The sequence below is a fragment of the Dendrobates tinctorius genome, unplaced genomic scaffold, assembly GCF_039654945.1.
Source record: "Dendrobates tinctorius isolate UK_male_01 unplaced genomic scaffold, ASM3965494v1 ptg000060l, whole genome shotgun sequence".
Taxonomy (NCBI): Eukaryota; Metazoa; Chordata; class Amphibia; order Anura; family Dendrobatidae; genus Dendrobates; species Dendrobates tinctorius.
The window spans coordinates 67123527-67150332 of NW_027361728.1; the positions used below are offsets into that span (position 1 = coordinate 67123527).

The 26806-nt window shown below is 47.7% G+C and overlaps 1 protein-coding gene across 1 annotated transcript in view; it reads left to right on the forward strand.

Moving 5' to 3' along the window:
• The window catches only part of DHX36 (DEAH-box helicase 36), a 120564-nt gene that overhangs the window by 86561 nt on the left and 7197 nt on the right, over window positions 1–26806 (forward strand). Inside the window, exons 15-23 of the mRNA XM_073579024.1 lie at window positions 7346–7489; window positions 8472–8589; window positions 8668–8766; window positions 8955–9128; window positions 10538–10624; window positions 24427–24510; window positions 24588–24687; window positions 24756–24846; window positions 25665–25785. Coding sequence (XP_073435125.1) covers window positions 7346–7489; window positions 8472–8589; window positions 8668–8766; window positions 8955–9128; window positions 10538–10624; window positions 24427–24510; window positions 24588–24687; window positions 24756–24846; window positions 25665–25785 — 1018 coding nt within the window. The remainder of the gene's footprint in view (window positions 1–7345; window positions 7490–8471; window positions 8590–8667; window positions 8767–8954; window positions 9129–10537; window positions 10625–24426; window positions 24511–24587; window positions 24688–24755; window positions 24847–25664; window positions 25786–26806) is intronic.

Here is a 26806-nt window from a genome sequence, read left to right on the forward strand (position 1 = left end):
AGACAGACTCTCTATTCGTGGTTCCAGAGGGGCGGCGGAAGGGGCTCGCTGCGTCCAGAGCGACTTTGGCCAGATGGGTTCGCCTGACGGTCCAAGAAGCTTATCAAATCAGTGGCACGCCGGTTCCGGCAGGGATCAAGGCTCACTCGGCACGGGCAGTGGGTGCCTCATGGGCACTGCGACACCAGGCTTCAGCGGAGCAGGTATGCAAAGCAGCTACCTGGTCCAGTTTGCATACGTTTGTCAAACATTATAACGTACATACCCAGGCATCCTCGGATGCAAGCCTGGGAAGAAAGATTCTCCAGGCAGCAGTTGCGCACCTCTAATCAGGGGCGCAAATTAGCATGGATTGGGTGAGCTAAGATCCCGCCCAGAGGACTGCTTTAGAACGTCCCACAGTCTCTGTGTCCCCCAATGAGACGAAGGAGAAACATGGATTTTTGTGAGTACTCACCGTAAAATCCTTTTCTCCGAGACGCTCATTGGGGGACACAGCACCCACCCTATCAGCCAGTTGGCATTTACTTATTTTGAGTTATACAAATCCTTGTACAAAGTTTAGGGTGGCCCCCTTTTTCAGACATATAGTTTCTTGCCTGAGTTTAAGGCGCGTTCTCCTACTGCTTATGCACTAAACTGAGTTACGCCCGGCCTAGGGGCGAGGGTGTATGCGGCGGAGGAGGAGCTAACTCTTTTTTTGTACACTTAGTGTCGGCCTCCAGACGGCAGAAGCACACACCCTCTGTGTCCCCCAATGAGCGTCTCGGAGAAAAGGATTTTACGGTGAGTACTCACAAAAATCCATGTTTTTCATTTAAGCGTCATAAGTTCCCCTCTAGAGTCTTCGCCTCCCACAAGGATTTTGAGGAAATGTTGGCCAGGGAAAGGGAAAACCCAACCAGGCGGTTTCAGAGAGGGAATCGTTTTGGGATTCTATATCCCTTCCCTCCAGATCTCACCGCCAACTGGACCGCCTCCCCTTCGGTGGACCCACCAGTGTCCAGACTCGCTACCAATACAGTCCTCCCATTTGCCAGTGGGGCAGCCCTAAAAGATCCCAATGATAGAAGGATAGAATCCCTGGCAAAATCCGACTTTGAGGCAGCAGCCGCTACATTGTATCCAGCCTTCACCTCAGCCTGGGTAGCTAAGTCTGTTACAGAATGGGCCAAACAGCTTAGGCCTGTTTCACACTTCAGTTTTTTGTGTCAGTCAAAATTCGCCATAAAGGTGGAAAGTGGATCCGTTATTAACTGATGTGAACGGATGCCACCGGATCCGTTTTTTTGACGGAGCCGCCGAATGAAGAATTTTAAAGGAACTGCTGCCCGGGAAAGAGAGAGAATATTTTTTTCGTCCGCCAGAAAGGATTTCAGGGTTAAATTCCCGGCTAACTTCCTTTCTCTGGGCATGCGCACTGTAAAATGCGGATCCTGCAGCCAAAAAAACGCTGCAGGGTCCGTCCAGGCATGTTGGCGAACGCAAAAAATTTGGCGGATCCACAAAAAAAACATCCAACGGATGGCCATCCGTCAAGATCCGCCGGTAATGCAACTCAATGGGGAAAAAAACGGATCTGCCAAAAAAAATGACAGATCCGTTTTTTTCAAAAACCGGCGGATTTTGACTGATGGTCAAAAACGGAAGTGTGAAACAGGCCTTAGACAGGGCATATTGGCCGGGGCACCACCAGCGGAACTGGCAGAGTTCGCAGATCAAATCTCTCATACCGGGACGTATATGGTATCAGCAGCCCTGGATGCTGCGTCTTGCGCAGCTCAAGCATCCAGTAATATGGTAGCCGTCTGGCAGACGGTCTGGCTAAAGGCTTGGCAGACTGATTTGTCCTCAAAGAAATCACTGACCAATCTGCCGTTTCAGGGCACCCGGCTCTTTGGGTCAATGTTAGATCAAATCATTAAGGATGCAATGGGGGGGTACAAGCTCCCTTCTCCCTCAGGCCAAACCTTGTCGATATGTTTTCAAACGTAGGGCTCAGCCCTTTCACGTACCCCAGCGACAGGCACTTATGCTCAGGGCCCGCAGAGGTCGCAAGCACCGAGAGATAGGAGGAAGTTATCATTTCGGGCCACCCTGTCATGGCATTCCCGCAGTTCCAACAGCAGAGCTACCAGGTCATGGCCGGGCAGAGCCACTTCAGCCTGACGCCAGCAGAGAGTAAAACTCCCTTCCCAGTACCTCTCCCAGACTAGGAGGCCGCCTTCTCCTCTTCAGAGATGTCTGGCAGAATTCAGTAGAGGATATCTGGGTAAAGGAGGCAGTATCAACAGGATGCAAGATAGACTTCAACGCGCTGCCACGAGATCACTTCTTTCTATCGCAGCCACCAAAAGACGCTGCTATGGCTCTAGGTTTTTTTGCGGCATTCAACTCTTTCCTCAACGCAGGAGTAATCATCCTCGTTCCCGAGCAGGAACGTTTTACCGTCTTTTACTCAAACCTGTTTGTGATACCAAAAAAGGATGGCTCAGTTTGTCCCATACTAGACCTCAAAAGGCTAAACAGATGGGTCCGCTTACGCCATTTCAGGATGGAATCAATTCGGTCGGTAATTACGTCTATGGGGGATCAGGAATTCCTATGTTCCATACATATTCGAGACGCCTACCTACACGTCCCCATTTTTCAGGGACATCAGAGGTTTCTGCGTTTTGCTGTCCAAAAGCAGCATTTCCAGTTTGTGGCCCTGCCATTTGGGCTGGCAACAGCCCCCAGAATTTTTACAAAGATTATGGCAGCGATGGTAGCTATATTAAGGGTCAGAGGCATAATGTTGGTACCATATCTCGACGATATTCTCGTCAAGGCGCCCTCCTTCGCTCAGGCCCAGGAAAATCTAGTGGTAGTTTTAAACACGCTCTCCCGGTTTGGTTAGATCATAAACAGGGAGAAATCCCACCTAATGCCAACACAACGCCTAGAATTCTTAGGAATGGTAATCAACACCCGCCGCTCAAGGGTCTTTCTCCCAGAAAGAAAGTGGATTACCCTCCAGCAGCGAATTCGCTCTCTGTTGAAATTCCCGCTTCTATCCTTATGCACTGCCATGAGAGTCCTGGGAAGAATGGTGGCAGCTTCAGAGGCAATACCCTTTGCCCTGTTCCGTTCCAGGATACTGCAGAGGAACATCCTGCTTCAGTGGGACAGGTCCATCTCTTCGCTGGATTGCCCCTTCCTCCCTTCCATTCAGACCAGGGAGTCCCTCAAGTGGTGGCTGACCTCCCCCCTTGTTCATCTGGGACAGCCTTTTCCCCCTGTCCACTGGCAGGTAGTAACTACAGATGCCAGTCTCCTGGGCTGGGGTGCGGTATTCCGCCACATGACTGTCCAGGGACGATGGTCGAGGCAAGAATCCTCACTATCCATCAACATTCTAGAACTGAGGGCAGTCTTTCTAGCACTTCTACATTGGGAAAGATACCTCAACAACCAGCCAGTCCGGATTCAAACGGACAACGCCACGGCGGTGGCATACATCAATCACCAAGGGGGTACCAGAAGTCCCCGGGCACTGGCCGAGGTATCCAGAATCTTCAACTGGGCAGAAACCGCAATTTCGGCAGTTTACATTCCCGGCACAGACAACACGGCCACCGACTTCCTCGGTCGGGAGGGGCTCGCGGCAGGGGAATGGTCCTTACACCAGGAAGTGTTCAGTCAGATATGCCAGCTATGGGGGACTCCAGATGTGGACCTCCTGGCATCGCGACAGAACAGAAGGGTCCAACAGTTTGTCTCAAGATACCGCGATCCTCTAACAATAGGTGTCGACGAGCTGGTCATTCCCTGGACACAGTTCAGACTCCCTTACCTGTTCCCTCCCCTTCCTCTCCTGCCCAGGCTGCTAAAGAAGATCAAGGCGGAAGGGGTGCCGGTCATATTGATCGCCCCGTACTGGCCCAGGAGGGCCTGGTTTGCAGAAATTATCAATCTTCTCACAGGCACCCCCTGGAGACTCCCCTATAGACCAGATCTCCTGGCTCAGGCCGTTTTACCACCCGAATTCTCGGTTGCTCAATTTGACGGCATGGCCGTTGAAACCACAATACTGAGAGCAGCGGGTTTTTCGGACCGAGTCATTAATACAACGATCCAGGCTAGGAAGCCTTCCTCTTCCAGGGTCTATTATCGAGCCTGGAAGGCCTATTTTGGCTGGTGTGAGTCTAATCACGTCACACCTATGCCCTGTTCCCTGCCATCTGTCCTAGCTTTTTCTTCAGGCAGGGTTAGATGGTGGTCTGGCCCTAAGTTCCTTGAAAGGCCAGGTATCTGCTCTCTCTATTCTTTTTCAAAAGTATTTGGCCTTCCGCTTACAGGTTAAGACCTTTCTGCAAGGAGTGGCACGTGTGGCCCCTCCTTACAGATCCCCTGTGGCTCCATGGGATCTTAACTTGGTCTTGGAAGCCTTGACTGGTTCACCCTTTAAACCTCTACAGGAAGCTCCCATGTCTTTGTTGTCCTGGAAGGTGGTATTTCTCGTAGCCATCACCTCTATTAGGCGGGTTTCAGAATTAGCGGCATTGTCCTGTCGTCCTCCATTCCTAATTATGCACCAGGACAAGGTTGTTTTGCGGCCTCCTCCTAACTTTCTTCCCAATGTGGTATCGGCCTTCCACCTGAACGACAATATAATCCTTCCTTCATTTAGTCCCGCTCCAACCCATCCTCTGGAGCGTTCTTTGAATAAGCTAGACCTGGTCAGGGCAATAAGGATCTATCTTGCCAGGACCGCTCCTTTCAGGAAGGCGGACTCACTCTTTGTTATCCCCAATGGGGTGAGAAGAGGCCTGCTGGCCTCCAAGGCAACAATTGCCCGCTGGATCAGAATGGCAATTCTGGAAGCCTACCGGGTAAAGGACAGGGTGTCCACTGCTGGGGTCAAGGCCCATTCAACCCGGGCGGTGGGTGCCTCCTGGGCGGTACACAATAGGGCATCAGCCATGCAGTTGTGCAGGGCTGCCACATGGTCGTCTGTGCATACCTTTTCAAGGTTCTATAAGGTCCATACCTATGCTTCAGCGGACGCCAGCCTAGGCAGAAGAATATTGCAGGCGGCAGTGGTGAGTTCTCCGACCTGAAAGAAGTTTCTGTCTTTTCCCACCCCAGGGACTGCTTTTGGACGTCCCACGGGTTCCTGTGTCCCCCAATGAGAGGAAAGAGAAAACAGGATTTTGGTTGCTTACTGTAAAATCTTTTTCTCATTGGGGCACACAGCGCCCTCCCATGACTTTATTACGGTAATGAATATATGATGACTTACATGATAATGTCTCCTACTGCTTTTTCACTAACTGATTGTCCTACAGCCGGTCGGAGGGGTGTATACTGCGGACTCGGAGTTAATATTTTTTTCATGAATATTGTCAACCTCCTAGTGACAGCAGCACACACTCACGGTTCCTGTGTCACCCAATGAAGACTCTGAGAAACAGATTTTACAGTAAGCAACCAAAATCCTGTTTGTTTGTTTTTTATATTGATCAGGTGAGTCTAAATGCGGCAATACCAAATATGTGTGAATTTGATTTTTTTATGGTTTTAACTTGAATGGGGCAAAAGGGGGGTGATTTGAACTTTTTTTTATATTTTTTTATTTTTTTACTCTTTGCATGCTTCAATAGTCTCCACTGGAGATTAGAAGCTGCAGTACTTTGATTGCCTCTGCTACACACAGGCCGATGATCAGATCGCCTGTATGTAGCAGAAATGCTCACTTGCTATGAGCGCCGACCACCGGGCGGCGCTCATGGCATTATGGCTATGACAACCATAGAGGTCTGATGGAAACCTCTGGTTGTCATGCCGACCAATCGGTGACAAGCGATCATATGACGGGGTCACCGATGGTCGGGATAAAAGACTTTCTTCCAGTTAGCACAAGTTAAATGACGCTGTCAGATATTGAAAGCGGCATTTAACTAGTTAACTGCCGCAGGTAGATCGCGATTCCACCCGTGGCTTGCGGGCACATGTCAGCTGTACAGATCAGCTGACGGTGCGGGCTATTACCCCTAACGTCGAAAAGGGGTTAATAGACGTCTGAAGAATGTTCTGTTGAATAAACTTAGGCACAAAAATCATCAAGAACATTTGCTGGTAGCTCCCTCTGCAATTGCCAAACAATGACGGCCCAGATGGGAGACAAGTCTGAAAACGCTGCAGGCAATGGTAGCACGTTTAGGGCACAGAGGTGGGCCACACTAGCCCAAGCAACATGTGATCTGATGCTGCAGTGTTATAAAACTGCTCCTGGGACACTTTGGAGAAATGGCTGGACCACTGTTTCTACAACAAAATCACTGTAATGTCGACCTAGGATGAAGACAAGAGTGCTCCAGCTACTGTACATTGTCACCCAACACCATAATCCTAGGAGTCGAATATCTGTGATGTTCACCAGTGATGGTATCTTTGTGGAGTGGTCTCGAGACCAATCTCTGGCTATCATTGTGCTCAAGAAAAAAGTGGGACTCCTCATACAGGCTAAGGGTTCATACCCTGATCCCCCTCCTCCCTCTCACAGCCCAAGCTCGCCGTGCACGTAAGAATACAGTCATCTAAAAAGTAAAATTTCATCTTTTACGGCCAATCATGGTTTCAAAACTTTGTGAATAACCTTCAGCTGCTGTCCAGGAAATAGTGATTTATCACATGGAATTTTAATACATCATGAATCTATGCAGTCAGTACTTGTTCAAGTACATTCTGTTCTTTTTTTTTTTTAATCCATTTACTTTTAAAACCATGCCCTGCCACAGGGTTGGTACAAATCAATTCACAGGGCCCAAACCATCAGCCACGCCAGTAATCTGGTTGCTGGCATCCACGACTTTCCGTTTGATTAGCCGGCGTGGCACATCACGTCGCTATCATAAAATTGCACCTCGCTGGCTAATTAAAAGAAGAGTCGCGGCTGCCTGGAGGTAGGAGGTGAATCTCGGGGCTCCCATCCTGCCCCATCAGATAAGTGCCATAGCTGATGGTTTGGGTCCTGCGAATCAATCTACACCAACTCTACTGACCGGTAAGGAAAAATGGAATGTATTGACTGCATATAGTCACACGACTGATGTAGAAAAAAATCTTACGTTCTTCACAGAAAGTTTTATAACCGTGATTGGCCGTAAACGATAACAAATTCTGACTGTCTCCTTAAATGCACGGCCAGCTCAGGTTGTGAAAGTGAGGAGGAGGGATCAGGTCATAATCTCAGTCTGAGTATAAGATTGGAGAAAAAGGGAGATTCATCAGGGGGAGACATATGAGTGGTTGGATCCCACCGTTTTTTAGCATTGTGATAATATGTCCTTATGTATTTCAGTATCACCATAGATGATGTGGTACATGTCATAGATTGCGGCAAAATGAAGGAATCTAATTATGACACCCACAATAATATCCGCACCTTGACGGCAGAGTGGGTCAGCCATGCGAATGCCAAGCAGAGGAAAGGACGAGCTGGCAGGTAAGGGCTCGCTGGACTGGGAGGCCATGTCTTCTTACCCTAATGAGGTATTTGTATGTACTTTTTCCTTTTACAGATGTCACAGTAAAATGCCTATACATATTCTGATCAATTACACCTCACACGCATGCATATAATAAGTATCGGTGTGCTGTATGGTATCATAAAGATCACAAAGCTCTGATGCAGTGCGGTCACCTTCAGCCAGATTTCCCAGATGGCCCTCTATGGAGCCCTGTTCTGCTGTTCGTCTAAAACATTTCACACCATTCTGGCGCAGTTGCACTTTAGTACTCTCCTGCAATACATTATTAGTCTAAAGGCCCTTTTTACATTTAGCGATGCACCAGCGATCCCGACAACTATATGACCAGGTCAGGATCGCTGGTGCATCGCTAAATGGTCGCTAGTGAGCTGCCACACAGGCAGATCTCACAGCGATGTAGCGACGCAGCAGCAGTCGTTACTTACCTTTCAGACGCGGCGATCCTGACGTCCTCCCGCCCGCGTCCACGCTTCGCTCGTCAGCGCCAACAGGAAGCGCCCAACGAGAAATGGACGTGGACGATCTCGCGCGATCAGCGACAGACAGCGGGGGGAGCCGGTCGGAGGTAAGTATCACACATAGCTGCTGCGTCACAAAATCGGTGACGCTTTAGTGATATCGCTATGTGTAAAGGCCCCTTAAGTTTTGTGCTGTTGGAGACTAACATTTTAAAGAATCAACTTTTTTAAGAGTGCAAGAAGTAAGGCATGAAAAAAATCATGTTTAATTTTCCACAAAATTATTCAAACCCATGTGCATCATTTTGAAGAATTTGATGTAGAAAAATAAACACCAACACAAATAAAACGGAAAAGTCATCAGAAAGAAAAATAGAGTTGGCACCAATTCTGAATCTGCCCTCACCCTAGTGTCTTTGAGTAACTTGGTTAACCTGTTACATGGCTTGTGGCTGATTTCTGTATTATTCTCTTGCAGGGTAAAGCCAGGTTACTGCTACCATTTTTACAACAGACTGAGGGAAAGTCTACTGGATGACTACCAGCTGCCAGAAATCATGAGGACACCTTTGGAAGAACTCTGCCTTCAGATCAAGGTAGATATCTAACCGTGGACTTGTTTTTCCTGTCAAGTTATTGACTCTCAATATCATTTACTGACATATATTTTATAGATCCTAAAACTAGGAGGAATCGCTTCTTTCCTTCAAAAAGTAATGGACGCACCATCAAGAGAAGCGATAATCTTGGCAATAACTCATCTCATGGAACTGGTATGTAGTAAGATGTGACACCATCCTAAAAACATTAAAATTATGTACTTGCCGGGACATGTGTCTGACAGTGGCGCAGTTCCTATCTTATGAAGCCATTACCGAACAGTAGAACCTGCCCAATAATAGGCGGCTTGTACCCTCTCTGAGATTGGTGTTTAAAGTCTGGATTTTTTGTTTCCTGCTAGAATGCCCTTGATAAGCGTGAAGAGTTGACACCACTTGGCTTTCATTTGGCACGCCTGCCTGTTGAGCCACATATTGGCAAGATGATCCTCTTTGGCTCTTTGTTTTGCTGTTTGGATCCAGTCTTAACGATTGCAGCAAGTCTCAGCTTTAAAGACCCATTTGTGATTCCTTTGGTAAGTCCTGATGATTATGAAGGGGCAGCAGAAGTCTACTGCACGCTGTTATCTGGTGTGGATCGCACTCCTCACTGAGCTGCAGTGCCAGACACCAGACCATGCATAAGGCCAGTGACGTGTCAGGTACTATGGTTAAATGGCCGCAGCACTCAAATGAGTGCCGCTGCTGCTCTTTTTTGCTGAATTTGGAGGTCTTCGTAGCCCCAGGAACTAGGATAGTAGGCAAAAAGTGGGTTATGGCCACATGACTCTACTTCATTGACAGATCTCACCCGATGTGTGTGTGTATATGGAAATATCTGTCAAAGCATGACTCCAGCATTTTTTTTTCACTGCTGGAGTGCTTAAAATCCAATTTCCCTGTCCGATAGTCACCTTCCAGCGTTTTAATCTGTTTTTGCTGCCGCTTCTGTCCGTCTCCCGCAGTTTGTGAACTGCCGGCTGCTCCAGTGTTTCATGGAGCCCTGTTCTGGCTCCTATAGACTTGGATTGAGAGCTTGTGAGGTAGCATCTGAGTTCTGGCCAGTGAGATGCTGCTCTTCCAATATGGCGCCACAGGACCAACACCATAAAACTGTGAAGATGCCGGAGGGTGAGTATAAGACCGAGGGTAGGGGGCTTATGTTTAAATCACCACTGCAGTGGTGAAAAAAAAAAAGACGCTGGAGTGGTGCTTTAAACATAATCGGGCAGGGATGACCCAGTGGGGATCTGCTTCAATGACACCCCACACCCCACATTTCTTCCCCGCAGGCTACTGTTTTCATCTCTGGGCCTCCGTCTCAGCACTTCATTTTTGGATACGTAAGGGTTCTTTGTTTGCCTTTTCCACCATTTTCTAACTTAGGGGCTATTAGACCTCTTCTGAGCAGTTCAATATTTGCTGACTGTCTCAAATAATTGGCAACATTTACATATATTTTCCCCTCTTTGCATTGTGCTGTGTTTAATGAGTCCTCTCCTATGGCCTTTTAACCAGTTAAGGTCACGTGCTCGCATATTGAGCACCACATCTATTGTTTCTCAGTAGCCTGTTATACATATATACATATATATCCATTCAACATCAGATAATAGGGGTATTTGTTGTGGGAGAGTCACTATGTCAGCATTACATGGCGGTGACTTGATTTAACACTTTTCTGTGTTTTTAAATGTTTTATCTTTCTTTGCTGCTTTGTGTACATGTAATTAATAAAGATTGCTATATTTTTGTTATAATTGTTTGCTGGAGTTCCCATTTTGTGGATGCACTCTCTTGTTTACTTTTTTCTTCTATCCCTGTTCTCTTGCAAACTAGGAAGCCTGTCCCTGATTCATGCTACATGAATTTCATGGCAGGTTCACCGTAATTTCCAAACTTTCAGTAGATTATTAATTTACATGTATTTTGTTCTTTCTTTAAGGGAAAGGAGAAATTGGCTGATATGAAAAGAAAGGAGTTGTCAAAGAATTCTAAAAGTGACCATTTGACTTCCTTAAATGCATTCCGGGTGAGTGTGCGTTGCAGAGAACGAGCGGTTGTGATAAGATAGTGGGTTATATAGTGCGGCAAACATTAGCGGGCACACCTCATCGTTTCTCTAGAATGAAGTTAAGTGAGCACATGGCTCTGGAGGGCCATAGGAATTTTAATGCATGGCTTAACATGCCTCAAATATTTGAGCTGTTGCCCTCGTCCATCGCCTCAGAAGCAGCTGAGCTTATGTCAAAGAGCTGAAGAAAAGTCACTTCTCTAGATTTGTTTCAGGACGCATGATTTAGTTTAATTTAAACACTAAGGCGATCTCTGGGGTGCGGGAGGCGCGATCTCTGTGGTGCGGGAGGCGCGATCCCTGGAGTGAGGGAGGCGCGATCCCTGGAGTGAGGGAGGCGCGATCCCAGGGGTGCGGAAGGCACGATCTCTGGGGTGCTGGAGGCGTGATCTCTGGGGTGCGGGAGGCGTGATCTCTGGGTGAGGGAGGCGCGATCTCTGGGTGGGATGATTCTGCAAAACAAGCATTCGCTAAATCAGGGGTCTCAAACTCTGCAGAGCAAATCGGCCGCACATAAAAAAAAAAAAATTTGAGCTGACGTGCCGCATTCCTTTCAAATTTAATATACCTCGTACACACGGCTGCGCACCGTACACCTCGTACACACGCGTCTGCGCTCCATACACGCGTGGCTGCGCTCCGTACACCTCGTACACGCGTGGCTGCGCTTCGTACATCTCGTACACGCGTGGCTGCGCTCCGTACATCTCGTACACGCGTGGCTGCGCTCCGTACACCTCGTACACGCGTGGCTGCGCTCCGTACACCTCGTACACGCGTGGCTGCGCTCCGTACACTTCGTACACACACGGCTCCGCTCCGTACACCTCATACACGCGTGGCTGCGCTCCGTACACCTCGTACATACACGGCTCCCCTCTGTACACCTCATACACACGCGGCTCCACTCTGTACACCTCGTACACACACCACTCTGCTCTGTACACACACGGCTCCTCTCCATACACCCTGCGCCGTACACCTCGTACACGCGCGGCTGCGCTCCGTACACCTTATACACACGTGGCTGCGCTCCGTACACCTCGTACACACGCGCGGCTGCGCTCCGTACACCTCGTACACACGCGCGGCTGCGCTCCGTACACCTCGTACACACGCGCGGCTGCGCTCCGTACACCTCGTACACACGCGCGGCTGCGCTCCGTACACCTCGTACACACGCGCGGCTGCGCTCGGTACACCTCGTACACGCGCGCGGCTGCGCTCGGTACACCTCGTACACGCGCGCGGCTGCTCTCCGTACACCTCGTACACGCGCGCGGCTGCTCTCCGTACACCTCGTACACGCGCGCGGCTGCTCTCCGTACACCTCGTACACGCGCGCGGCTGCTCTCCGTACACCTCGTACACGCGCGCGGCTGCTCTCCGTACACCTCGTACACGCGCGCGGCTGCTCTCCGTACACCTCGTACACGCGCGCGGCTGCTCTCCGTACACCTCGTACACGCGCGCGGCTGCTCTCCGTACACCTCGTACACGCGCGCGGCTGCTCTCCGTACACCTCGTACACGCGCGTGGCTGCTCTCCGTACACCTCGTACACGCGCGTGGCTGCTCTCCGTACACCTCGTACACGCGCGTGGCTGCTCTCCGTACACCTCGTACACGCGCGTGGCTGCTCTCCGTACACCTCGTACACGCGCGTGGCTGCTCTCCGTACACCTCGTACACGCGCGTGGCTGCTCTCCGTACACCTCGTACACGCGCGTGGCTGCTCTCCGTACACCTCGTACACGCGCGTGGCTGCTCTCCGTACACCTCGTACACGCGCGTGGCTGCTCTCCGTACACCTCGTACACGCGCGTGGCTGCTCTCCGTACACCTCGTACACGCGCGTGGCTGCTCTCCGTACACCTCGTACACGCGCGTGGCTGCTCTCCGTACACCTCGTACACGCGCGTGGCTGCTCTCCGTACACCTCGTACACGCGCGTGGCTGCTCTCCGTACACCTCGTACACGCGCGTGGCTGCTCTCCGTACACCTCGTACACGCGCGTGGCTGCTCTCCGTACACCTCGTACACGCGCGTGGCTGCTCTCCGTACACCTCGTACACGCGCGTGGCTGCTCTCCGTACACCTCGTACACGCGCGTGGCTGCTCTCCGTACACCTCGTACACGCGCGTGGCTGCTCTCCGTACACCTCGTACACGCGCGTGGCTGCTCTCCGTACACCTCGTACACGCGCGTGGCTGCTCTCCGTACACCTCGTACACGCGCGTGGCTGCTCTCCGTACACCTCGTACACGCGCGTGGCTGCTCTCCGTACACCTCGTACACGCGCGTGGCTGCTCTCCGTACACCTCGTACACGCGCGTGGCTGCTCTCCGTACACCTCGTACACGCGCGTGGCTGCTCTCCGTACACCTCGTACACGCGCGTGGCTGCTCTCCGTACACCTCGTACACGCGCGTGGCTGCTCTCCGTACACCTCGTACACGCGCGTGGCTGCTCTCCGTACACCTCGTACACGCGCGTGGCTGCTCTCCGTACACCTCGTACACGCGCGTGGCTGCTCTCCGTACACCTCGTACACGCGCGTGGCTGCTCTCCGTACACCTCGTACACGCGCGTGGCTGCTCTCCGTACACCTCGTACACGCGCGTGGCTGCTCTCCGTACACCTCGTACACGCGCGTGGCTGCTCTCCGTACACCTCGTACACGCGCGTGGCTGCTCTCCGTACACCTCGTACACGCGCGTGGCTGCTCTCCGTACACCTCGTACACGCGCGTGGCTGCTCTCCGTACACCTCGTACACGCGCGTGGCTGCTCTCCGTACACCTCGTACACGCGCGTGGCTGCTCTCCGTACACGCGCGTGGCTGCTCTCCGTACACGCGCGTGGCTGCTCTCCGTACACGCGCGTGGCTGCTCTCCGTACACGCGCGTGGCTGCTCTCCGTACACGCGCGTGGCTGCTCTCCGTACACGCGCGTGGCTGCTCTCCGTACACGCGCGTGGCTGCTCTCCGTACACGCGCGTGGCTGCTCTCCGTACACGCGCGTGGCTGCTCTCCGTACACGCGCGTGGCTGCTCTCCGTACACGCGCGTGGCTGCTCTCCGTACACGCGCGTGGCTGCTCTCCGTACACGCGCGCGGCTGCTCTCCGTACACGCGCGCGGCTGCTCTCCGTACACGCGCGCGGCTGCTCTCCGTACACGCGCGCGGCTGCTCTCCGTACACGCGCGCGGCTGCTCTCCGTACACGCGCGCGGCTGCTCTCCGTACACGCGCGCGGCTGCTCTCCGTACACGCGCGCGGCTGCTCTCCGTACACGCGCGCGGCTGCTCTCCGTACACGCGCGCGGCTGCTCTCCGTACACGCGCGCGGCTGCGCTCCGTACACGCGCGCGGCTGCGCTCCGTACACGCGCGCGGCTGCGCTCCGTACACCTCACTCTGCTCCGTACACCTCACTCTGCTCCGTACACCTCACTCTGCTCCGTACACCTCACTCTGCTCCGTACACCTCACTCTGCTCCGTACACCTCACTCTGCTCCGTACACCTCACTCTGCTCCGTACACCTCACTCTGCTCCGTACACCTCACTCTGCTCCGTACACCTCACTCTGCTCCGTACACCTCACTCTGCTCCGTACACCTCACTCTGCTCCGTACACCTCACTCTGCTCCGTACACCTCACTCTGCTCCGTACACCTCACTCTGCTCCGTACACCTCACTCTGCTCCGTACACCTCACTCTGCTCCGTACACCTCACTCTGCTCCGTACACCTCACTCTGCTCCGTACACCTCACTCTGCTCCGTACACCTCACTCTGCTCCGTACACCTCACTCTGCTCCGTACACCTCACTCTGCTCCGTACACCTCACTCTGCTCCGTACACCTCACTCTGCTCCGTACACCTCACTCTGCTCCGTACACCTCACTCTGCTCCGTACACACCACTCTGCTCCGTACACACCACTCTGCTCCGTACACACCACTCTGCTCCGTACACACCACTCTGCTCCGTACACACCACTCTGCTCCGTACACACCACTCTGCTCCGTACACACCACTCTGCTCCGTACACACCACTCTGCTCCGTACACACCACTCTGCTCCGTACACACCACTCTGCTCCGTACACACCACTCTGCTCCGTACACACCACTCTGCTCCGTACACACCACTCTGCTCCGTACACACCACTCTGCTCCGTACACACCACTCTGCTCCGTACACACCACTCTGCTCCGTACACATGCGGCTCCGCTCCGTACACACCACTCTGCTCCGTACACATGCGGCTCCGCTCCGTACACACCACTCTGCTCCGTACACACCACTCTGCTCCGTACACACCACTCTGCTCCGTACACATGCGGCTCCGCTCCGTACACACACGGCTCCTCTCCATACACCCTGCGTCGTACACGCGCGGCTGCGCTCCGCGCACCTCCTGCACACACAGCTCTGCTACATCCACCCTTTAAACCCCTCCTGACCCCACACATAACCTTACTTTCATCGAGCATCATGACAACCAGCACAGACAGCAGCGTCCTGCATACACTGAGGCCCCTGATCATGTGACCCCTGACTCCTCACCCTCCTGTGACCTCATCCCAGGTCCTGTGCAGTGTGTGCACACAGAACAGCCATAGCGCGCGCCTGAATGCGCGCCTTCGCCCTGCCTCAGGGAGTGAGACGTGGTGCACCGCGGGCCGCAGATGCCTGCCTCAGGGGCCGCATGTTTGAGACCTCTGCGCTAAATGATGGGCCACTTAGTGCTTTAGGTTTACATTTGGTGTCTCTTAAACAATGAATGCCAAAGTGGTGGTAGGTCTTTATTTTCTCTTTTTCTGAAAACTGACATGTGCCCAGTGCATTAATTATGGTTTAATATCTGCCTTTTTAGTTATAACTTACCTCTCCTTCAAAATTTTAAGGAATCTGACAGCATTCAGAGTCATGCAGGCAAAGGCTTTGTTCACACATCCCGTTTTGAGTCCTGTATTTATGCTCCATTTTAGGAAACCTAGAAAATGAATTAGGCTGTGTACCCACGTAAGCGTTTTTTAAGCGTTTTTACAGGCAAAAGCGCTTAAACACTTACAAGAAGCATCACATTCATTTTAATGAATTCCGCACTTTTTGTGCACATTGATGCGTTTTTTTACAGCGAAAAAAACGCATTGCGGTAAACGCAGCATGCTCATTAATTTCACGGAAAAATCCGCATTTTTAACTATATTCTATGAGCAGGAGGATGCTCCTGTAAAAAACGCACAAAAATCGCACAAAAAAAGCGCGTTTTTCCTGGGAAGCAGTCCGTTTTTTTTCTGCATACGTGGGTACATAGCCTAAGGGTATGGTCACACTGGGCGTTTTTGCTGCGTTTTTACTGCTGATTTTCAGCTGCTTTTTACGGTACCAGCAAAGCCTATGAGATTTCAGAAATCTCACGCACACACATTGTTTTTTTGTGTCATCAGGATTTTGTGCTTTGCTGCTTTTTTTGGACATAGAGCATGTCACTTCTTTCAGTGTTTTTGCAGCGTTTTTCTCACCCATTGGCTTGAATGGGTGTTGAAAAAATGCTGCAAATGTAAATTTTTGGTGTAGAATCAACAACAAGTGGGACACAATTGTGAAGTTGAGCAAAATTTATTGGTTATTTTAAATTGTTGTGGAAATTCAAAAACTGTAAGGGTGTGTGCACACGCTGTGGATTTTGCTGCGGATCCGCAGCGGATTTGGTGTACAGTACCGTAATATCCTATGGATATCAAAAACCGCAGTGCAGACTGTGCGGATTTTTCTGCGCGGATTTGCTGCGGTTTCTAAACCGCAGAAAGAAATGACATGTCAATTCTTTCTGCGGATTCCGCTGCGGTTTGCCATCTCCTCCATTATAGAGATGATAAACCAGAGGGTAAAACCACAGGTCTTTTGACCTGCAGATTTACCTGCGGATTTTACAAAATCCGCGCGGCCAAATCCGCAGAGCATTCCGCAGCGTGTGCACGTACCCTAAAGTGGGGTGTGCAATATTATTCGGCCCTTTTAACTTAATACTTTGCGCCACCTTTTTCTGTGATTACAGCTGCAAGTCACTTGTGGTATGTCTCTATCAGTTTTGTACATTGCGAGACTGAAATTCTTGCCCATTCTTCCTTGGCAAACAGCTCGAGCTCAGTGAGGTTTGATGGAGATCGTTTGTGAACAGCAGTTTTCAGCTCTTTCCACAGATTCTCGATTGGATTCAGGTCTGGACTTTGACTTGGCCATTCTAACACCTGGATCATATAATCGTAGAGTTGGAAGGGACCTCCTGGGCCATCTGGTCCAACCCCCTGCTCAAAGCAGGATTCGCTAAATCATCCCAGTCAGATGTCTGTCCAGCCTCTGTTTGAAGACTTCCATTGAAGGAGAACTCACCACTTCTCGTGGCAGCTTGTTCCACTCATTGATCACTCTCACTGTCAAAAAGTTTTTTCTAATATCTAATCTGTGTCTCCTCCCATTCAGTTTCATCCCATTGCTTCTAGTCTTTCCTTGTGCAAATGAGAATAAAGTTGATCCTTCTACAATGTGACAGCCCTTTAGATATTTGTAGACAGCTATTAAGTCTCCTCTCAGTCTTCTCTTTTGCAAACTAAACATTCCCAAATCCTGCAACCTTTCCTCATAAGACAGGGTTTGCAGACCGGTCACCATTCTGGTCGCTCTTTTCTGAACTTGCTCCAGTTTGTTGATGTCTTTTTTAAAATGTGGTGCCCAAAACTGGACACAATATTCCAGATAAGGTCTGACCAAAGAGGAGTAGAGGGAAATAATGACTTCACATGATTTAGACTGTATGCTTCTGTTAATACATCCTAGAATTGCATTTGCCTTTTTTGCTGCTGCATCACACTGTTGACTCATATTCAGTCTGTGATCTATTAGTATACCCAAGTCTTTTTCACATGTGCTGTTGCTTAGCCCTATTCCTCCCATTCTGTATATGCTTTTTTCATTTTTATTGCCCAGATGTAGTACTTTGCATTTTTCCCTGTTAAAAACCATTCTGTTAGTTGCTGCCCACTTCTCCAGTTTATTTATATCTTTTTGAATCCTCTCTCTCTCTTCTCTAGTATTAGCTATCCCTCCTAGCTTTGTGTCATCAGCAAATTTAATCAGTTTACCCGCAATTCCTTCATCTAAATCATTGATAAAGATGTTGAACAATACAGGGCCCAGAACAGAGCCCTGTGGTACCCCACTTGAGACATTCTTCCAACTGGATGTGCAGCCATTTACGACCACTCTTTGGGTCCGATCACTAAGCCAGTTATGAATCCACCTAACAGTTGCCTTGTCCATTCCATACTTAGTCATTTTTTCAATAAGGATTGTATGAGATACTTTGTCAAATGCTTTGCTGAAGTCAAGATATACTATATCTACAGCATTTCCTTGATCCACCCAATCAGTGATTCCGTCATAGAAGGAAATTAAGTTAGTCTGACATGACTAATTAGTTACAAACCCATGCTGACTCTGTTTAATCACTTCATTCTTATCCAGGTACTGACATACATGTTGTTTAATAATTTGTTCAAAGATCTTTCCTGGTATAGAAGTCAGACTCACAGGCCTATAGTTGCCTGGGTCCACTTTCTTCCCCTTTTTGAAGATAGGAACAACATTTGCTCTTCTCCAGTCTTCTGGGACTTCTCCTGTTCTCCAAGAATTTTCAAAGATTATGGAGAGGGGTTCAAAAATTTATTCTGCTATCTCCTTCAGTACTCTGGGGTGTAATTCTTCTGGACCTGGAGACTTGAATTCATTTAGGATAGCTAAGTGTTTCCTCACTATCTTTCTGTTTATAGATATCCTGGATTCTTCTATACCCTTAATAGGACAGTGAAGAACAGTTGATGTTACGTTTCCTTTCTGAGAGAAAACAGATGCAAAATAGGAATTTAAAAGTTCGGCCTTCTCAACATCCTGTCTTACCATTTCATCATTTTCATTCTGTAAAAATCCTATAGCATCTTTGACTTTTCTTTTACTTTTGACATATCCCCAAAATCCTTTATTATTGCTTTTGACATCTCTTGCAAGCCTCAATTCATTTTCAGCTTTAGCTAATCTGATTTGTGCCCTGCAGGTTCTGCAGACAGCATTATATTCTTCTTTAGATATGCCTCCCTCTTTCCATTTTATAAACATTTTTTTCTTCCTTTTTAGCATGTGCTTAAGTTCTGTGTTCATCCATCCTGGTTTCCTTAAATGCTTCCTATTCTTCCCTCTTTTCGGAATTGTTAACAATTGTGCTTTGAGAATTTCATTTTTCAAGATTTCCCATCCTTCCTGGACATTTTTGTCTTTAAGGATATCCAGCCATTGGATCCCCCCAATTCTCTTTCTGAATCCCTTAAAATCTGCCTTTCTGAAATCTAACCTTGACGTCTGAGTCTTCACAGGTCTTCCTCCTCTAGTTATCCAAAATTCTAAAATAGCATGGTCGCTACCTCCTAGGGTCCCAGCCACTTTTACCTCCTCAACCATTTCCTCCCTGTTTATAAGGATTAGATCCAAGGTAGCAGTTCCCCTTGTTTTCTCCCCTACCTTTTGGAAGATAAAGTTGTCAGCAAGAGAGGATAAGAATTTCCTTGACCTGTTAGTTTTGCCTGAGAGAGATTCCCAACAAATGTCTGGATAGTTGAAATCTCCCATGACAACTATGTCATATTTTTTGGAGAACTTGGCCATTTGATGCATAAAGAGTTCATCCATGTCTTCAGCTTGCACAGGCGGCCTGTAGTAAATGCCTACAATGGTGTCCTTTCCATTGTTCTGTCCTTGTATTCTTACCCAAACAGTTTCCACAGAACTCTCAGTCTCTGAAGCTTCAATCTCTGTGCAGATATACGCGTTTCTAACATACAATGCGACACCTCCTCCTCGTTTATCAAGTCTGTTTCTTGCAAATAAGTTGTATCCTTCTAGTCTTGTATTCCAATCATGTGTATCGTCCCACCAAGATTCAGTGATTCCAATGACATCATATTTCTTTTCCTGTGTTAGTAGTTCCAATTCTCCTTGTTTGTTGCCCATGCTTTGTGCATTAGTATAGAAACATTTTAGTTTATGATTGGTTTCTCTTTCTCCAATTTTTTTATTAATTAGATTCTTTTGTCTTTGTTCTTCCTTTCCACTTCTAATAGCAGAGTTCTCAATAGCATTTGTCAGGTGTATGGCTTTTTCTGGTCTTTTGCTTCCCTTCCCACGTTGTTCTAGTTTAAAGCTCTCCTTACAAGTGTAGCAAGGCGACTTCCAAATACATGTTTTCCAGCCTTCGTAAGGTGCACCCCATCTCTAGCAAGCAGTCCATCGTAAAGGTAATTCACTCCGTGATCCATGAATCCAAATCGTTGCTGACGGCACCATCGACGTAGCCAGTTGTTCACCTGCAGAATCTTATTCCACCTCCTTGTTCCATGGCCATCCACTGGGTTTGTGAACCATTCCATTGTAGATTTTGCTTTATGTTTGGGATCATTGTCTTATTGGAAGACAAATCTCCGTCCCAGTCTCAGGTCTTTTGCAGACTCCCACAGGTTTTCTTCAAGAATGGTCCTGTTTTTGGCTTCATCCATCTTCCCGTCAATTTTAATCATCTTCCCTGTCCCTGCTGAAGAAAAGCAGGCCCAAACCATGATGCTGCCACCACCATGTTTGACAGTTGGGATGGTGTGTTCAGGGTGATGATGATGATGATAATAATAATAAATTTTATTTCTATAGCGCCGACATATTCCACAGCACTTTACATTTCAGAGGGGATTTGTACAGACAATAGACATTACAGCATAACAATAATCACATAGATTATAACAAATACCAAGAGGAATGAGGGCCCTGCTCGCAAGCTTACAGTCTGAGGAAAGAGGTAGACACGAAAGGTGGGTGGTAATAGTTGCCCTGATTGTATGGACCAGCTATAATTTTAAGTGTGTAACAGTACAGACACAGAGGGCTAATGGATGCATAAAGCATGTGGGAACATGATGCGGGGAACCTGGTTATGGTAAAACTTGGCTGTGCCACACAGGGATAGTTAGGTTAATGTGTTGAGGCGATAGGCCAGTCTGAATAAATGCGTTTTCAGGGCATGCTTAAAATTGTGGGGATTGGGGACTAATCGTATTGACCTGGGAAGTGCATTCCAAAGAATTGGCGCAGCACGTGTAAAGTCTTGGAGACGGGAGTGGGAGGTTCTGATTATTGAGGATGCTAACCTCAGGTCATCTTAAATTAGAAAGTGGTAGCACGCCAAATATGAAATATGTGAAATACGAATAGCAAAATGGCTTTAGTAATACATTTCATAATGGCTTTTGTAAGGCATATCAAATATGAAATAAGTGAAATATGAATAGCATAATGGCTTTTGTAATCTTGAAAAACATATGAGATACTTAGCACAAAATTTGGCCAAAAGATGTGAGCCCATTCACCAGCGACAAGGTGATCTCAGATTGAATGGGTCCCTATACTGACTGCCTGGTGTGAACTGACCTCTGGCTAGTAACATGATAAAGCCTGTATATATTCGTATTTCACATATTTCATATTTGGCGTGCTACCACTTTCTAATTTAATATGTAAGTTGCCTTTTGGTATGCACCTATTCAGACTAGTTCTAGATGTGCCGTCAGTTTGTTTTATTACTTGTATACTAGTTTTCTGACTGAGCACTCCGCCCTTCATCAAGTGGTGATTTTAATTGCATTCAGTCACATGTTTGGTTCCTATCGTCCTATATATACAGGCTTTATCATGCTACTAGCCAGAGGTCAGTTCACACCAGGCAGTCAGTATAGGGACCCATTCAATCTGAGATCACCTTGTCGCTGGTCAATGGGCTCACATCTTTTGGCCAAATTTTGTGCTAAGTATCTCATATGTTTTTCAAGATTACAAAAGCCATTATGCTATTCATGTTTCACTTATTTCATATTTGATATGCCTTACAAAAGCCATTATGAAATGTATTACTAAAGCCATTTTGCTATTCATATTTCACATATTTCATATTTGGTGTGCTACCACTTTCTAATTTAATATGTAAGTTGCCTTTTGGTATGCACCTATTCAGACTAGTTCTAGATGTGCCGTCAGTTTGTTTTATTACTCAACCTCAGGTCATCAGCAGAACGGATGGCGCGGGTAGGGTGGTATACTGAAACAAGGGAGGAGATGTAGGGTGGTGCTGAGCCATGGAGGGCTTTATGGGTGAGGGTAATAAGTTTATACTGAATTCTGGAGTGGATGGGTAGCCAGTGTAATGACTGGCACAAGGTAGAGGCGTCGGTGTAACGATTGGTGAGGAATATGATCCAGGCTGCAGCATTCAAGACAGATTGGAGAGCTGTGTTGCCTTTACGCCAAACATATCGTTTGGCATTGTTGCCAAAATGTTCGATTTTGGTTTCATCTGACCAGAGCACCTTCTTCCACATGTTTGGTGTGTCTCCCAGGTGGCTTGATGCAAACTTTAAACAACACTTTTTATGGATATCTTTGAGAAATGGCTATTTTCTTGCCACTCTTCCATAAAGGCCAGATTTGTGCGGTGTACGACTGATTGTTGTCCTATGGACAGACTGTCCCACCTCAGCTGTAGATCTCTGCAGTTCATCCAGAGTGATCATGGGCCTCTCTTGGCTGCATCTCTGATCAGTCTTCTCCTTGTTTGAGATGAAAGTTTAAAGGTACGACTGGGTATTGGTAGATTTGCAGTGGTATGATACTACTTCCATTTCAATATGATCGCTTGCACAGTGCTTTTTGGGATGTTTAAAGTTTTGGAAATCATTTTGTCTCCAAATCCGGCTTTAAACTTCTCCACAACAGTATCATGGACCTGCCTGTTGTGTTCCTTGGTCTTCATGATGCTCTCTGTGCATCAAACAGAACCCTGAGACTATCACAGAGCTGGTGCATTTATACGGAGACTTGATTACACACAGGTGGATTATAGTTATCATCATTAGTCATTTAGGACAACATTGGATCATTCAGAGATCCACAATGAACTTCTGGAGTGAGTTTGCTGCACTGAAAGTAAAGGGGCCGAATAATATTGCACGCCCCACTTTTCAGTTTTTGAATTTCCACAAAAATTTAAAATAACCAATAAATTTCATTCAACTTCACAATTGTGTCCCACTTGTTGATTCTTCACCAAAAATTTACATTTGGCATCTTTAGGCTTGAAGCCTGATATGTGGGAAAAGGTTGAAAAGTTCCAGGGGGCCGAATACTTTTGCAAGGCACTGTATGTATGTATGTGTATATACATATATTTTTTTTTTTCTTCAAATAACAATTGTTTCCCGTTTACATAGCTAATGAAAACACTATTTGACCTCTTCACCCTCCCCTGCTTGTTTGTACACTTTGTGATGCTCATGTTCATGTGTTCTGCATGTGCATGTTTGTATCATCTTTGGCACAAATGTTGGCTTCATTTCAACATAAAAACCTGCTATAAGGCCTCTTTCACACGTCTTGATATTTCTGGTACCGGAGATGTCAGTGTCCGTGTGTGTAATACTTGCAGCACACGTGTGGCATGCGTGTGCCACATCAGTACCACACGGATGGGCGCCAGGGAAGAAGCGCTCTACCCCAGCGCCGGGTGCTGTGCGAGCAGGGGAGAATGATGAGAGTTACATTTAAGTAATAAAAGAGACAGCAGTCTGCGGCTGATGGGACTATTACTCCCATCAGCCTACCCCTGGTGCTGCTAATAACAGTGACAGCAGGAGCGGCTGATGGGAGTAATCATCTGCTGCTCCTGTGCTGTAAATCAGTACGGTAATTGTCACCGGACAATGCAAAGGTGACATCAACTCCACAAATATTACCCCACTTGCCAACGCTACAAAGCAAAGCATCGAATAGATGTGCCTTTCTGGGCAGCTGCGGGCTGGTGCTTTTAGGTTGGGGGGGTCAATATCCATGACCCCTTACCAGCCTGAGAATACCAGCCCCCAGCTGTCTGCTTTAGCAAGGCTGGTTGTCAAAAATGGGGGGACCTCACGCCTTTTTTTTTTTTTTTTTTTTCCAATTATTTTTCTTGGGTAAAAATGTAAAATCTCTGGCTAAAACAAAATTTTGGTGGTAAAAATTAAGTTATTTTTTCCTCACTGCCCAATGGTATAAAATACTGAGACACACCCATGGTGTCAGTATGATCACTGCACGCCTAGATGAATTCTTTGACAGGTGCAATGGACGTGTCCTTCTAAATCGCAATGGATGTTCAGTCTCCATTTTCAAGCTCACAGTGAAGTATCGGTGGTTCTACAGAAGCCGTTATTTTTTTTTCCACTGGGGGTCACTCAACTTTATTAGCATGCACAAAGAGACACAAGTTAGCCCCAAAAAAACGCACCTAAACCTGCGTTTTTGCCGCAGCTTCTTTCCTGCCAAGAAATCAGGTTTTGCTGCAGAAAAAAATCAGCAAAAACGTATAGTGTGAACTTACCCTAAATGTGGAAAATGGATCTGTAACAAGAAAAAAGACGTTCTGCTTCTATTGATATCAATCTTGTAACGGATCCGTGATCCACATGAATTCCTGAAATGTAACTGAACTAACAAGCACGGAGCCTAACAGAGAGGTGTGCACCTTTTTTTTTTTTCCTTTAACTCCTAGGTGTACTTGCTCCTTTTTGACAAGAGATTTTTTCTGTAATTTCTGTGTTTGACACATGCTTTTCTCTTTTCTTAGGGCTGGGAGAAAGCAAAACAGTGGGGTCCACGAGCTGAAAGGGAGTACTGCTGGGATTACTTCTTGTCCTCCAATACCCTGAAGGTAATGTGGGCTGATGTATCCCATGAGGATGCTGTGCCTAGCACTGATCTTGCATCATGAGACGCTTTGTTCCCCAGATGTTGGGAGACATGAAAGGGCAGTTTGCGGAGCATCTGCTCGGAGCTGGCTTCGTAAGCAGCAGGAGCCCAAAAGATCCTAAATCTAACATCAATTCAGGTAGGAGATGAACATTACATAGCCGGTTATTCTAGGGGATCTGTTTATTACAAAGCTTGTTTCTCTAGATAACGAGAAGCTCATTAAGGCTGTAATCTGCGCTGGATTGTACCCAAAAGTGGCAAAGATTCGCCTTAGCTACAAAAGGAAAAGACCGGGGTAAGTAGTGGATATACAAAACGGTAGGGGGTATAATGGAAGTATTCCGCTCCGACCTTGGCTTTGTATGGTCTCGTATGGCACCTCGTGAGCTACGTGTGGACCATAAAACTGGTTTGCCTACATATGATTTTGGAGACCAGTTTCTAAAAAAAAAAACAAAAACTGTGCTCGGAGTTTGCAGCATCAGCTGCCCCGACACCTATACATCCTCTATGTACAAATGACATTATGACAGAGGGGGACACTGTGTAATAAATATTTTAGTTTTAATTTGTACTATTTAAGAAATAATTGAAAAAATGTGAAAATGCTTTTTTTTTTTATTTTATCCTGTTTTCACAAATAAAAAAAAAAACATGTATAATAATATTACCAAAACCCTCCAATTATAAATTTTGTATAGTTCTTCTGATTCGCTATGTCGCTTACCCCATGTGCAGGGCATTGCTGTAGCTTAGGTATCCATAGTTACAACCACTGAGAGCAGTCTGTCATATCAGTGGCCATAACCATGGATACCCAAGTTACTGCAATGCCCTGCACATGGGGTAAGCGACATAGCGAATCTGAAGAACTATACAAAATTTCTAATTGGAGGGATTTGCTAATATTGTTATTATTGTTATTACACCTATAACATATTGAGATGGGAATATCCCTTTATATTAGGGATTCCAGTAAAAGACTGAATGTTATTAGCAGTAATGTTCAGAGCGTCTCAGTCTCAATCGTGATTATGGCAGTGGCTGATTAACGAAACAGATTTATTTCCATAGTAAAATCTCCTTTTCCAAATGTAATGTGACTTTCTATAGGATAAAGGTCTCCACAAAAGCAGACGGCGGCGTCAACATTCACCCCAAATCTGTCAACGTGGAAGAGCGAGAGTTTCAGCACCACTGGCTGGTCTATCACCTGAAGATGAAAACCAGCAGTGTAAGTGTCACCCGTCAGTGCCCTGAGCAGCCGGCCTACAGCAGATGTAGCAGAGCTGACCTTGTCCTCTACGTATAGTGCAGCTTAGGGTATGTGCACACGGTGGAATTTCCCGCGCAGATTTTGCTAAATCTGCAGGTAAAATGACCTGCGTTTTACCTGCAGATTTAGTGCAGTTTTTATGCGGATTTCCCCTGCAGATTTCTATAATGGAGCAGATGAAAAACTGCTGCAGAACTGCACAAAAGAAGTGACATGCTGCAGTTTTAAATCTGCACCAAATCTGCGCGGAAAAATCTGCAGCATGTGCATTTTTTGTTTTACATAGCCTTAAATGGTACAGTACATCACTTGCAGTTCTGCACCGTGTGCACATACCCTATGTACTGGCGTTACTGGGTGGGCTTAGGAAGGCTGTAGTGTCGCTGGCTGTGCTACTGCCCCCACCGAAGGTAAGACTAGAGATTGGGGGAGGTCACTATTCCTTAGTTTTGGTAAATGATCATTTCTGTGCTGCCATTATTATCTGTACTCTAAGCCTAGTGTAAAGCTGTGGTCTCCGGCCCAAATCTCCACAGTCCCAGTACATGTTGGAGACCCCTGGTGCGCCCTTATATAGGGTAGATGATTGGGCAGCGCTGCCTGCCAACCTGTGATAGGCCCCCGTGTAGAAGCTGAAGCTTTATCCATCTCTAATGCTGTGTAATATTATTAATTATTTCATTAAGGATTTCAATCTGTCACAAAACAAATGAAATACAATATGGCGACGGGCTAGAAAATGTCCCCAGGCCGCAATTCACGTGACAAGCACTGGGTGGCAGCACGTAGGCCCATGCAGTGCAGTACAGACATGTGACTGAGGCAGGGTATAGGGAAAGGTTTCATTCCTGGCGGCCCTCCGATCTAATAATGGAGTGGGCTGCCCCAGACGGGGGACTCTTCTGTCTATAAGTTATTGCCCAAACTGAGCAGAACACTCCTAATGTTCCCCCCGAAAGGCCGGGCTTTCTACCAAAAG